The 14,654-nt window shown below is 55.3% G+C and overlaps 1 protein-coding gene across 2 annotated transcripts; it reads right to left on the bottom strand.

Annotated features, from left to right (window-relative positions):
- Positions 1-1,682: 1,682 nt before the first annotated feature.
- Positions 1,683-13,626, bottom strand: KMT5A (lysine methyltransferase 5A). Of its 2 annotated transcripts, XM_029922249.1 has the most exons (6): positions 13,447-13,626; positions 9,886-10,105; positions 9,403-9,490; positions 5,122-5,181; positions 4,195-4,385; positions 1,683-3,471 (listed from the first exon to the last, which is right to left on the bottom strand). In XM_029922249.1, the coding sequence occupies exons 1-6, from the start codon at positions 13,562-13,564 to the stop codon at positions 3,261-3,263; spliced, it is 888 nt and encodes a 295-aa protein (XP_029778109.1). In that variant the 5' UTR covers positions 13,565-13,626; the 3' UTR covers positions 1,683-3,260. The 2 variants fall into 2 exon arrangements, with proteins under 2 accessions (XP_029778109.1, XP_029778110.1); XM_029922250.1 differs by lacking the exon at positions 5,122-5,181.
- Between the last annotated feature and the right edge of the window lie 1,028 nt (positions 13,627-14,654).

Here is a 14,654-nt window from a genome sequence, read left to right as displayed (position 1 = left end):
TTCTACGTTCACCTGCACTTCCAGACTTGGGGGTTCCCCTGTGTAAATGCTTAGCTGCCCTTTCTCCCTCACGAGGTAGATAAGGCAAGAAAGCCCACTCAGAAATGTCAGGGCGCCTGAGTGACTCGGTGGGTTACGCATCCAACTTCAGGCTCAGGTCATGATCTCACGGTGAGTTCAAGCCCTGAGTTGGGCTCTGTGCTGTCAGCACAGAGTCTGCTTCTGATCGTGTCTCCCTCTCTCTCTCTCTGCCCCTCCCCCACCTCAAAAATAAATGAACATTTAAAAAAAAAAGAAATGTCAAATTAAAACAGCCTTTAGGGCACCTGGGTGGCTCAGGCAGTTAAGGGTCCAACTCTTGATTTCGGCTCAGGTCATGATCTCACAGTTTTTGAGTTCAAGCCCCGCACAGGCTCTGTGCTGACAGTGTGGAGCCTGTTAGGGAATTCTCTCTCTTTCCCGCTCTCTGTTCCTCCCGTGCCTGTGCTCGTGCTCTCTTTCAAAATAAACTTAAAAAAATATTTTTAAGAAAATGAATAAATAAATACAGCAACTATCCCAGAGGAGGCTCTTCACCGTCAGTCCTGGGAATTTGTAAACACCCAATGGTAGAAACGCCAAGTTTTAATCCTAACAGCAAACATCAAAGACTGGGGGTCATCGATGCACGAGGCGCTGCCCCCCGGCTTTCCCTGCACTGGCCTCATCCCCTCGTGCACCTGCACACACGCACCAGCATGGCTCTGTCGTGAGGGAAGTGGCGTGCGCACAGAGCTGTCACCTGCCCGAGGACACGGCTGCAAACTGGTTGGAAAGAGGTTCTGTTACAGGGCTGAATGCATTTGGCCACCGGGCTACTCTGTCCCTTTCTGAGGTGAAGACGTAATACGCCATGGCGGCTGAATCCTGAGGACCCCCCTGAATGTCAGGGGCCAGAGGCTGTTCCCTCGTGATGGGCAAGCTTCAGAGAAGGAAAGCAATTTGTGCGAGGGCACAGGCTGACAAACCCGTAAAGCTGATGCTGGCACCGGGTCTCTGGCTTGTAGAGCAAGGACTCCATCCACGGTCCCCAACCACCCCTAGTGCCCGGAGCGGAAGAGAGCTACCAGCCGATGGTGGGCAGCTGGGGGGGGTGTGGTGGGGACAGAGATCTAGACTGGTAGGAGCAACTTCCAGCACAAGACGGGCAGCGTTGATGACTGAGCCTCCTGCCTGAGAACCAAATCTACATCAGAAACAGTAGCAATGACGAGCACAGCCGCTAAAAACCTGTGCCTGCTGCGCGCCAGGCGCCGGCCTAAGGGAGGACTCGACGTGCGTCCGCTTTTAATCTCGCACCTGTGACCCCCATGATACAAATAAACTATCCCCTAGGACATTCACCGACACACACACTCACTTCTGTGTAACCTCTCTTAAGATATTTTACTTTTAAGTAACCTCAGCACCCGACACAGGGCTTGAACTCACAACCCTGAGATCCAGAGTCGTGTGCTTTACCGACTGAGCTGGCCAGGCGCCCCTGCGGTGTGACCTTTCTGAAGATAAAGAAGAAAATCCAACCTTCTTCCTATCTCCACTATCTCCACTTTGTCAAAACCAAAATCAAAACCAAAAACCAGAAAGACACACAGATGGCCTCGCCTGGCAATAAATATTTTAATTTTTGTTTCATTTTATGATGACAAATAATTTTCAAGTTATTTCCTTTTTTTTTTAAATACAAAGCTAAACCACAAACAGGTACAACCGAGACATTTTATCTCACATTTACACTCTGTCGGATCCTCCTCCAACTCTGACCACTGACCAGGCAAGGTGGGCGTGGGGGCGGGAAGACTCCGTAGGTAGCACCGCGGTGAGGCCTGGGGGCGGGGGGGGGGGGGGGGGGGGGGGGGGGGGGGGGGGGGGGCCATCCAGGCTGAGGACAGGCTTTCCTTCCTGTCTCCATTCACATTTACCCGGGACCGGGGGAGGCCCGGAGACCCCAGGTCATGGCTCCAGGGCCACAGTCTCGCTTCAGGAGGGAGAAGGAAGCTACCTACCCCTCCTGCATCACAGTCAAGGTGAAAACTTTACCCTTCGCCTTGATCCCTGGGCTGTCGGGCCTGCCCATCCCTCTGCACCAGCGGCTGGGTCGGGGGCCACACATTTCAGGGCCAGCAGGGCCCCCCTTCGGTTCATGGCTGCATCTTCAGTTTTGCAAGAAGGACACCAGGTGGTCTGACAAACAGAAAGCCCGACAACAGGTCTGGAACTTTCAACCCTTTGGAATTGGGTCAGGGTTTGAGAGGGTGGGTCGGGGGAGGGCGGGCAGGATATTGGGTAAGTAATTTCTGGTCCCACTACAAAACTGTTATGTTGATTAGAATAGAGTACCATCTCAAATCTCTTCTACCAAAAAAAAAAAAAAAAAAAAAGGAAAGAGAGAAAGAAAAAGAAAGAAGGGAAAAAAAATTGCAGCCACTCCACTCACTTCAAGACTTATATACATGTTAAGTTGTTTACTGTGGTTTTCTTTCTTTTTTTTGTCTTTTTAAATTTTTAAATTTTTATTATTTTTTTAAAATAAACTCAGTGTTCACATTTCTATAAAGAATTAACCCAGTTTTGGGAACGCCGGCCGCGGCAGGCCTGGGCGAGCACTGCCTCTCTGCCCACGGCGGCTCTGCCTACCCGGCCTGCGGCGTGGCGCCGCCCCAAGGAGCGGCGGCCTGCGGAAGAGGGAGCCGCGAAGGGGCCACCGGGTCAGTAAGCTTTCGAGAAAGCGGAGGGGAAGACTAGCTTACTGCAAAACCTTTGTTAAAAAATATTCATACACTTCCTTGTGCGCCTGCCCAGACGGCAGGGAAACAAGAGCTTGGGCGCACCCCGTCTGGGCCGTCGGGGGCGCGTGGGGAAGAGGGTCCTGGCGCTACGGCTGGAGGCAGGAGGGTCGCCCGGCCTCCTAGTTCATGTTCACTCTTTCTAAAGCCTGTGCTGCGTCTTTGACTGCATGCACGGGAAGCACAAACGTTTGACTTGTATGCAAAAAAGGTACAAAAACAACTAGAATATAAAAGTTTTGGTAATATAAGGCCATCTGTTCAAGTCCACCTTGGAAACCTGTAACAGATATTTAAATACTACAGTGAAAAGGCATCTTAATATACTTTTTAAAAACATCTGAAGTAATCTGCTAAGATTTAAGTGTGTAAAAAAAAAATCAATTCCCTTTGAGGGCACTTTGTCCATGGAAGGGGCGCAGGAGGGCGCGGCGGTCAATGCTTCAGCCAGGGGTAGGCCTCGATGGAGGCGCGGCTGCGGTCCCCGTAGTCATAGAGGAGCTCCTCCCCGGCCTTGATGTCGCGGGAGGCGATGAGGATGAGGTGAGGCACGCCGTCGATGTCGTGCAGTTTGGTCTGGCAGTTCCCGCACTTGCTGTGATTGATCAGTCTCCCCAGGCGATTCGTCTCCCTGGTCGCATCCACGCTGGCGGGAGGGAGGGCAGCAGAGGGTTTAAAGTGATAAAGAGGCTTTTGATCCCCGTCACAGCCAGCTCACAACGCTGGTGGGATGTCGATTTATAGCCACATTTTCGAGGGAAAGCAATTCAAGTCAAAACAGCATCTTTTAAGAGCCTGGGGAGGTGCTCGGTGAGAGCGCGTAGGGGTGGGAGGAGACGGGCTGCAGAAGGCTCTTTGTGGAGGCCCGTGAGGCAAGGGCATAAAAAATAAATGCATAAAAATCCACTCTGCGGAGAGTGGGGGAAGCTGGGAGGAGGCAGGAGTATCGGAACGCTCTGTACCTGCTGCTCAGTTTTGCTGGGAACCCAAAAATGGTCAGAAAAATAAAGCCTTATTTAAAAAACCACAACAACAAAAAGCCGGATCGAGTACCCCGGGCATGTGGGGGCACGGGAGGAGCTGTTTGGGCTGAACGCCACGAGAGGGAGCGGCCGGGATGCCTCGGAGCAGGTCTGCTCGGACGAGGCCACTTCCGCCTCTCGCCGGGCCAGACGGCAGCCCAACAGCTCCGGTCCCAACGACTCAGGCGGCAAGTGGCGAGGGCGGGGGGCTGGGGGGCCGCCTCACGGCTTTGGAAAAGGGCCTCCAGAACTAAGCAAGAAGCAGGAGCCACAGAAAGAGGCTGTGGTGGCTCTCTGGCCCTCGGGCCCGTCCTCTCTGCCAGGGCTCGAAGCGCCCGCGGACTTACCAGTAGGTTTTGCTCAGATACTGAAAATAGTACATGTAGCAGCCCGTGGAGGGGTCCTGTGCGTACAGAGCCTCCCGCTTCTTGGCGTCGGTGATCTCGATGAGGTCCCCGTGGTACTCGACCACGAACTCGCCCCGGGAGAACTGCTTGGTGGCGATCACGCCCCTACCCTTGCCGTCGATGAGGTCGATCTGTTGGGAGGCGAGGAGAGAGCGCTGCTTCCTAACTGCGCGCGTGGCCGGCTTCCTCGGCGCCTGGGCTCGCCCCCCTCCTTCACCCGCTTTACCACGGGACGCCCCAGATCTCACTGCTTTTGAGCAGCCCAACCCGTATTATTAACCGTGCTCAGCTGTGCAACCGTCACCATGATCCATCACCCCAAAAAGTTAGCTGTGCCCTTTGCCAAGCACTGTTACGCTGGGTCCCCCTGAGGGATCTGCTGGGCGGATGTTGCCCCATTTTGCAGATGAGAAAACAGGCTCGGGGAGGCAGAGCCATATCCAAGGCCGCAGGGCTGGGCAGTGGTAGAGTCCGTCTTGCACCCACATACATGGTCCCTTCTCCGGGAGACGGGGGTGGCAGTGGGACCCCGTGTTCCAAGTGTCTCCCTTCCCTGTAATCTACCTTTCTGTGCTTCTGCTCACTCGTTATAAATGGGGTTCTGGGGTGACTGCTTGAGGGGCCCAGCCTTAGGTTTGCCTCCTCCTAGATGGTGCGTGGAACTGGAGCTTTGTTGTGACTCCAGAGTCCCAGCCCAGACCCACGTGGCCGCCCCTCTCCTCCACCCAGCGTGTGTGCAGTATGTGAAGAGAAAAGTACACTTCGTGGGTACTGCCATTTCCCAGGAAAACAGTTTACGAAAAGCTTGTCAGTGTCTCTGAGCACCCTCCAGGCTCCGCCCGTGTGCCGGGCACCGCTGCCTCTTACCTTCATTCCTTCTTCCTTCCCACTCTCAATCAGCTCATCTATTCTTTTCCTCTCTTCAGACTGGGTGGAGAGGGAAGAAAAACAAGAAGCACTTGAGCTCTTTCCTGGGCCATTCAGGGCAGCCCGGCAGCCCGGGCCACCCACAGGGTCACTCCCAGTTGGCCTCCAGGACATGGGTCCCCAAGGACGTCCAAGTCCCTACACCCCCTGTCCTTTTCTCATTGCCCACTTGTTGTGGACAATTTGGCACCTGAGGCTCAAACAGACCAGGAAGGACACAGTGGTGGCCCAAGAGCAGAATTGGGTTGGGGGGGCTATGTTCCATTTGGCACATTCAGTCTTTTTAAAAAGATCTAAATTGTCGAGATCTGCAAATCAGGACTCTGACTTCATATAAATTGGCCAGGGCAGACCACAGGCCACACCCTTCTGAAGGGCCACATGCACCGCACGTCCCTCCGGGCTGATGGGCCCTATGGGCGCCTTGATTGAAGAACTCTTGGGAGCTGGGTCTCTTTGGAAGCCACTGCCGTGGGTGAGAAGAGGACCTCCCACCGCAAGGAGGTAACACCACTCCGAACAGCGAAGTCAGACCGGAGTGGACACTCCCGGTCTCACCTGCCCCTTGGGCATCCCTCCTGCCCCCACCTCCTTCCCGGACCCAGATTCCCATGCACTGTCCACGCAGGGACTGCAGGGAGGCAGAGAGCCATCTGGGGACCCAGCAGAAGCCCAGGCCCGGCCCTGGCTGGCACACAGGGCGGCCATACCCACAGATGAGCCCAGACCCTGCCCGCACAGAGGCCTCAGGACGTGGCCTGCGGCCCGCGTGCACTTTCCCAGTCCCTCTCCACATGGATGTACCGCAGGCCCCAGGCGTGACACGCGTGACCAGGCCTCTGCAGGTTTACGCCATCACTCCCGACACGGCCCGCATTCCTGCTCTTCTCCTGCCGCCGTCCAGCCACGTGTGGCCAACTCGCTGGTCTCCTGGCTTCCACTCTGACCACCCCCTTCCCTCTGTTCCCCGCACAGCAGCCACAGGGGTCTTCTAAAAACGTACATAAAGGGGCATCTGGGTCGGTTGCTTGGGCATCCAACTTCAGCTCAGGTCGTGATCTCATGGTTTGTGGGTTCAAGCCCCACATCGGGCTCTGTGTTGACAGTGTGGAGCCTGCTTGGGATTCTCTGTCTCCCTCTCTCTCTGCCCCTCCTCCTCTCGTTTTCTCTCTCTCTCAGAAACAAGCAAACACTTCAAAAAATGTACCTAAGATCCTGTCATTTCCCTGTTTAAAACCTTCCAGGAAGTTTACTGAATAATAGTAACGTGTCAACATTGGTTCCTTAGTGTGACAAATGTACCAGGTAGTTAGTAGATGGGGCTAATGACGGGGGAAGCTGGGTAAAGGGGTCTATGAGACAACTCCTCTGTAAATCTAAAATTATTCCAAAATAAAACGTTTGTTTAGAGAGAAGCAGAAGCTTTTACATACCTTCCCACTGCTACTGAGATCAAATCTACTTTCCCGCTGGCCTGTGAGTCCCTGCAGGATCCCGGCCCCACCCCTCCAGCCTCACCCGGCGGCCTCTTTCTGGCCACGCTGGCTGACTGTCTTACAGGACTAGGCTGGTTCCTGCCTCAGGGCCTTTGCACTTGGTACTGCCCCCGCCTAGAATACCCTTTCCCTACTCCATTCACCTGGCTTGGGTCCTCCGTTCCTGCCAAGCTCTGCTCGAAAGGCACCTCCTCCAAGAAACTTCCCAGACTGCTGTAGCTAAAGCAGCTTAAGCCCCACCACGCCTTCAGGACTACTGTCTTATTAAGTTAATGTCCAAGGACTGTCCGAAACTATCTTGTGCTATGGTGGTCTTTTCACTGCTAATTGCTGGCGTACAAGCCGCCTGCATGCAGGGGCCTGGTCTTGTCTCCCATGGAATCTCCCGGCCTAGAGGACGACCTGGCACACAGTACGCCCTCGAAGCACTAACACACACGTGCACACGCAACCACCTTGCTAAGTCACTACAAGCATGTGGAGACCAGCCCAGCCGGAAGTCCAGAAGCTCTGGGAGCGGGAGCAGTTGTGGGCCAGGCACCTGGAGACCTTTCCACGGTGACTGCGTGTGCCGGGGGGAGGGGAGCTGGGGACAGCCGGGACCGGGCTGGATGGCCCAAATGCGGAGCCCCGGAGCCTGACTTCCACTCTGCAGCCTCAGTGCTTAGGAGCCTGCGTCAACCAGCTCCAGGCTTCCAAAGGAGGATGGAGGCGGCAGCGCATGGGAGGGGGGCTGGAGGCAGACCGAGTGGGAGGTAAGCAAGGCCTGAAGCAGGTTGAGCTGCTCTGCGCATCAGGCCCAGGGCTGGGCCCGGGCGCAGAGGCTGGGGCACGGCCCGCGGGCGCGGTCCTTGCCCCAGTGCCGGCTGTCACCCCACCCACCAGCAGGCCAACCAGCTAGGGGCCCCCCCGCCGCAAAGCAATGGGTTCAGGGCATCTCTGCAAGGCGCCTTGCCCACCCTCTCGCCCTGGACCCGGACCTGGCCCTGTTCACTCAGTCAAGTGTCTACAAAGCTTTTAATTTTAGTCCCTCTCCTGCCTTATCCCCATGCCCCTCTTAGGCCCCAGTGCCTGGGCCCTGGTTTCTGTGGCCCAGGACTGCAGGCAGGTCGGGACCTACCTCATGGCTCAGGTGAGGGAGGCCCAGCTGTCCCAGCCTCGAGCTTGACTGGTGCAGCCAGGAGGCTGAAGCACCCTGGCCGGCCAGCAGCCGCCTCCCCCCGCCCAGCAGCCGCCTAGCCATGGCATTTGCCCAGCAGAGCCAGCACAAACAGTGAGAGCGCAGCGTGGCTCTCCCTTGCAAGTGGCCCTCTGTCCAGTGACAGAGCGAGCGTCCCTGTGCTGTAGACCAAGCTGGGAGGAGGGCTTGCTCCCGTCTGCTCATCTGCTGCAAGACTCAGCAGCCCTGCATCACGTCCTGTGAGGCCGTCCTTCCTCCAGCCAGAAAGCCCCCCCACCTTTTTTTTTTTTTTTAAAGGCAACCTCAGCTGCGCCCCCACTGCAGCCACGGCAGCCCGACTGGGGTTGGGAGGCGCCCTGCGTTCCAGGGCCTGGCACCGCCTCGCCCTCCGCAGTGCTGTCTCCAAGAGTGACCCGGCACGGCCTCCCCCTGCAGGCAGACAGCTCCCGACAGCCTGTTATTGGCTGAAAGACACCGCCTTTCTAAGGAAAGAAAGCCAGAGCTTCTGAGGGGGGAAAAAAATGGACCCCTTTTCTCGTTTAAACGAAACCTCATCAATTCAAATAAGCAGAGGAAAAGAATGCTAAATCATCACATCTATGCAAAAAATGCCGAAGGGGTCTGGGTTCAGGCCGAAACGCTAACACGGACAAGGCCACCAGCCCGAGCACCGCTCCTGCACCCTGAGGTGGCTTTGAAGGTGTGGGGGCACAGGGTGGCTGGCCAGGACCCTGAGCGAGGGAGGGTGGGGGGCTGCGGGCGCAGACCCCGCCCTGGGTTTCTGTAGCAGGAAGACAATAACCACACGTCACTGCATCAAATATCAGACGGCTGAGCAGCTCAGCACTCTGCGAGCACAGCGGGCAGAGGCCTTCCTGCCTGTTTTCCAGGCGGCCCCAGCACTGCAGCTCGGGGGGAGAGAGGAGTGAGGGGACCTCGGAAGTGATGACGATGGGGGGCCGTGGTGATGATGATGAGAAGTTAGCTAGTGCTTAACTGGGGGCCTGGCGTGGTTCCAAGTGTGCTCTGTACACGAATTCATTCAATCCTCCCCACACCCCCACGAGAGGCTGCTCTATTACTCCATTTTACAGACAGGGCGACCAAGGCTCAGGGCAGTTAAGCAACTGGCCCTTGGGCATACAAGCAGTAAGTAGCTTCCAAGCCACTGCTCTTTACCACCTGGTGACACGACGTGGGAGCTGGTGGACAGCAGGCAGACGAGCCTCTGAAAGCACATGCGGCCTTCCCCGAGGTCCCCGGCCGACTGTCGGCCAACAAGTCCCGGAAAAGACGCCTTCGTGGGAACGCAGGGCTTTGCACGCCACGGCCACCAGTCACAAGACTCCGTCACGGAAGCATCTTAACCGAGCCTCTCAGGGACTCCAAACGTTAGGATGATCCCCACCGGACCAAGGAAAGCACCAAGCTGCGGGAGCAGACCTGCCCCAGGATGACGGACAGAAAGCTCGGTCCTGCCTGCCACGCGCTGCCCGCGGAGCCCCCTGCCCCTCCAGGAGCCAGAATGAAGCCGCACCACTCTACCTGCAGCTCGGCCTTGCTCTTCCTGGAGCTCCTGCGCACGGGGTAGAAATCCGTGAGTTTGCGGTTCTGCTGTGTTTTCCCTTGAGCTCTTGGGCGGGAAGGGAAGAGGAGAAAACCAAGTGTTAGCACTGAAACCGCACCCAGGAGGCAGCCGGCTCCTGGGGAGGTGGCTCCTCAGAAATGACGTCACTTCAACGCCTTTGTCCACCGGGTCCACGTAGGCTCACTGTGCCCAAGGGTGCCACCCAGGGTCAAAGACAGGCTGCCTACTCTCGGTGTGCGAGAGGGGAAGAGGTGTGGACTCATTCCAGACCGAGATGCAGACAGTGACGTCACTGGTGGTGACTCAGGGAGGCTAAGCCTTGACGAGAGCCAGGCCCAGGCCGAGCGGGGGCACTGCTCCCCCCCAGCTAGCACCTGAGCAGGGCCCGCCCCCCAAACTGCCCTGCGTTCGCCGGGGGAAGGGCTCCAGGAGACACTCACTTCTTCCGCGGCGCCTGTTTGCCCTTGACAGGCTTTTTCAGGGCCTGCTTGGTGATGGCTGCGACGGGAGGGTCACCAGACGAGGTCGGAGTTTTTGGAGGTTCTGCTGCTTCAGATTTTTGGTTTGGACAAGGTGCCAGGGGACCTCTCCCGGCGTCTTTGATCTTCTGTTCCTCGGGCTTCATGGTGCTTCGGATTGCGTTCCCACCGTTCCTTTTCTCTGCGGGCAGAGGGTGGAGGGAGAGAGTTTAGTCTGAACTCTCGGTCTCCCCATTTCCAGACCATCAGCTGCATTCTAAGATAGACTTTTATTTTTTAAATGTTTTTTGAGGTTTTTTTTTTTTAAATGCTTATTTATTTTGAGAGGGACACAGAGACCCACCCGTCAGCACACAGCCTGATGCGGGGCTCAAACCCACGAGCTGTGAGATCATGACCTGAGCTGAGGTCAGATGCTCAACCAACTGAGTCCCCCAGAGGCCCCTAAGACACGCTTTTCGAGCAGAGAGGAGCCTGGCTGTGTCAGGCAGCACTGCTCTTGGCCTGTTAAGCCCGGCATCTACTAATGGCTTTCCTGGGAGAAGCAGGTGGCCTTACTTTTTGACCCCGGCACTGGCCGGAGCTTCCGGTCTGCATCTCTTTTTTTTTTTTTTTTTCCCTTAAGGTAGAGCTGACAAAATCCTAAGATATGGACAGCGTACTTGATGACGATGTGACACACGTTGCGGAAGGACCCCTCCCATCTAGATCATGGCCACGTCCGGTCTGCGTCTGGTGGGCACAGGCCTTGCAGAACCACCGCAGACGCCAGGAGCCGCATAAGCGCTCAGCCCGGAGCTTTCAGGACGTGGGCTGCGCACCCCGGAGAAAGAGCTAAGTTCCTAAAGAGCGGGCAGGCCTCGAGGGACGGGAAGAAGGTCGTAAAGCACTTCCTTAGCAAAGACTGCCTCCCAAGCCTGGCACGCTTCATTTCAGGCTCTTTAGAAACTACAACAAAAAAGAAAAAGTTTCGAGGTGCCCGGGTGGCTCAGTGGGCTAAGTGTCTGACTCTTCATTTCGGTTCAGGTCATGATCTTGAGGTTCATGAGTTCACACCCTTCATCTGAGCTCTGTGCTGACAGTGCGGGACCTGTTTGGAATTTTCTCTCTCTCCCCCTCCCTCTCTGCCTCTCTCCCACTCACGTTCTCTCTCTTTCTCTCTCTCTCTCAAAATAAATAAATAAACTTAAAAAAAGAAGTTTCCTCTTCTAAAGAGGTCAAGGCCCTACGTTCACAGCAGTTCTCAGTGCGCTGACCCGACACCGCTCAGTGTATCACAGTAAGGGACGTCAAAGATGATTTGCTATGAAAAATAGTTGTGAAACACCAGTGTGGGTGAACAATTCACTTTTTAAAAAAAATGATTTACTTTAAGTAAATAACACACAGCTGGCAGGAATGTAAAATGGCGCGGGCACTTTAGAAAAGAGCCTGGCAGTCATTCAGAACGTTCAACATGGAGTTACCATATGACCCGGCAATTCCACCCGTATGCGGCTGTTAGGAGAATTAAAAACATATGTCCACCCAAAGACCTGTATGGGAAGGTTTGTGGCCGCGTTATTCACAACAGCCAAAAAGTGGAAACCGCCCAAATGTCCATCAGCCGACGAAAGGGTAAATGAAACGGGGTCTCTCCACACTCTGGAATATTATTCAGCCACAGAGAGGAAGGAGGCCTGGACACCTGCTACAGCAGGAGGGCCCCTGACCGCATGGTGCTGAGTGAGAGAAGCCAGGCGCACAAGGGCACACACTACGTGTGGTTCCACTCACAGGATGCGTCCGGTACGGCAGATCCGCAAGGACAGAAAGTGAGTGGGGGCTGGCGGGGGGGGCAGGGGAATGGGGAATGACCGCTAATGGGTTGGAGGTTTCTTCTATGGGGCGGGGAATGTTCCGGTATTGGACAGTTGGTGATGGTCGCACCCATCTGTGAACAGACCCAAACCACTGAATTGTACACTTTAAAATGGTGACCACTCTGATACGTGACTTACAGCTCAATCAGCTAAAGAGAAAAATAAATCTATCAAAATCCCTCCAGACCATTCTCCCTCCCTGACACGTCTTAAGAGGAACCAGAGGAAGTGAAGTCCGGACATCGTGCATAAACCCGAGGAGCATGTGATGCCCGGGAACGTCAGCGATCACACCGGTCTGCATCAAGGCAGAAAAAAGGCTGAGAAATCAAGGACAAAAAGCCTCGCTCCTGGGCTCTCCCCCAAAGTATATCTGGCCCCAAATTCTAACCATTGCCATTTAGTGACATGACACGCCAAATAAGCTAGCTTGTGTGTCGGGTTACCATTTGGCATAATTTACATCCCACTCCGTTCCAGAAGATGGGAGACTGGCTGCCCACACTGAGAGAGGGCCCTTTCCCCAGTCCCCGCGTCGTAGGTGCTGCCCTAAGTGCTGGCGATCCAGGGAGGGGCAGGAGAAACAGCTGCCAGTGTGGAGCACTATGCAAATCCCTTTGCATCAATGCTTTACCGAATCTTCGGAATAGCCTTGTGAGGTAGGAACCCTCCCTCCCACTTCAAAGACAGAAGAACTGAGGCTCAGAAAACAGGAGTAATCTGGTCAAGCCTCTCGTGGTAGAGCTAGGATTCAAACCCAAGCCATGTGAAGGGTGACTGAAATAGTATCACCCACTGCACTGGGGAGAGGAATCGAGCAGGGGGCTGGCTCCTGCCCCTAGTTCTGGGTGTCCCAAACCCCGGTTCTCAGATCTGGTCCCAGACATTGGCCTAAACCTCACTTATGGCACTTTCTGTAAAGGAATTACAAGGCTTGCTTGTACAAAGCTGCTGCTGGCCGGAGTTCTGCATCTTTAAGGCAAGTTTTAATCAGAAGGGAGCTTGGTGAATTGGGGAAGGCTCCTATTCCCCGCTGCAGCTTTAAAAGGAAATATTTGGAATACAGCAAGATTTCTTCTATGAGGTGTCAGCTTGTTTTGTGGGCCAAACAGAATTTTCGGCAACTATATATTTTCTTGTTAACTAAAAATCCCATCAGAGAGTACGCTGCTTCAGAGAGCAGCACCGAACACTTAAGTAGAAAGAAACTCAGAAATGAGGTCAAGGCCAGCTCAAAAGAGGGAAGGAAGTCGGTCCCCTACGTTCACACAACACGGTCAGGACTGCAAGCACATGGCCTGTACAACCCAGACTCAGGATTTCTGTACTTTGGGCTCACATGAGCCTCTTTAACTACAGGCCAGGTGCCTTATTCTTGCAACTTGGCGATACAATCACACTTGAAGGCCATGCTGACTCTGGTGAAAGCAGGGGAAACCGGTTAGACGACCGGGTACACACCCTAGGACAGGCCACTCGTCCCCCCCACCCCCCACCCCGTGTCTGTTTCTTAGCAGCAAGACAGAACATGGATCCAACCCTCTGAACTTGGGTTTGAAGGGCTGGGTAAACATTTAATATAGATGCACAATTAAGGGCAGAGAGGGGCTCTGTGCAACCCAACCGGCTTCGGTCAGAACAGGGCCACATCACACCTTACCTTCTCGTTTCCTGTAGAGGCCAGCTAATGGCTTCCCCTGGCATTTGACTTCGTGATGTGCAACTGAGTTCTCTTCCTGAAGGGGGGAACGCATTCCAGAGCATTTGTTGGGGCTCATGTAGGAATAGATCTTTGATTGCCCGGTAAATACATTCTCCTAAAACGACAAATGCAAGCTCTGAAAGAGGCTTGAAGAAGATCCCGTGGCAAATGGCAATCAGAATACGAAAACCAAAAACAGACACCGTCTTTCAAAAGCCGAGCTGGCCCGGGGTTGCCAGGCCCAGGAGACCAGGGGAAGGTTCAGGATCTCCCAGGTCCAAGTTTAGACATTTCCTGAACTCGTGTGGTCTCTAATGCTGGTCAGTCAGGGCACATCTGGCCAGCAGAAAGCCAACTGTGTACCAAGGTGTCCAGAAGCAGACAACCTACCGGTGGCAGAGAGGTCAGAATGACCCAGACTAAAACGCGGCATATTTTGAAGGGCTGGCCTCCAGGAACCCTAGCACCGACAGGGGCCTCAGGGAATCTGATTAACTACTTCTGGGTCCTGAAGTCAGCCAGTAGGACTTCTCACTGCCTGAGCCTTCTGTGTGCCCAGCCAAGCCTGGCCCCTTTCAGATCAATGCAGCCCAGCAGCCTCCCAGGACTGCGGGACTGGACTGCAGTGGTAATGAGGGGTGGGGTGGGGACTGGAGAGCTTAATAAAAGCACAGCCTATGGCCAGCTCATTTAGGGCGGTCACTCTATTGCAGACGGCATCTTGGCATCAATAGTAGGGGGGTGGGCAGGCGGGTGGGGCGGTACAGGTCACTGCTGGCCTCTCTGGGCGTGGGGCCTTCTCCTCTGAGTAAGCACGGAATGGAGGAGGGCTTCCCCAGGAACACTGCTAGGGCCTTTCTGCCTGGGGACCCTTTAAACACCAACCAAGTCGGTGAGACCGGTGACCTCTCTAAGGGCCCAGGGCAGGCCCCGCACACCCTGGGAAGGCACCCACCGCCGGGCTAGCTGAGTCTCGGGGTGCGGAAATGCCATAAAGACACAAACTTTTCCGAGGTCAAATAATGCCAGGGTCATGGCGGAGCCAGGGTGGACGCCACTCCCAGGCAGGCAGCAGAAAAGGAAGCTGCCCGAGCCGGGCGCCCCGCCCGCACCGCCCCCCGCACCCCGGGCCAGGGCCGCGGGCGGAGTGGGGGCGGGGGTCCCGG

Source organism: Suricata suricatta, chromosome 14 (genome assembly GCF_006229205.1).
Source record: "Suricata suricatta isolate VVHF042 chromosome 14, meerkat_22Aug2017_6uvM2_HiC, whole genome shotgun sequence".
NCBI classification, from domain to species: Eukaryota; Metazoa; Chordata; class Mammalia; order Carnivora; family Herpestidae; genus Suricata; species Suricata suricatta.
This window is presented reverse-complemented; position numbering and strand designations above follow the sequence as displayed.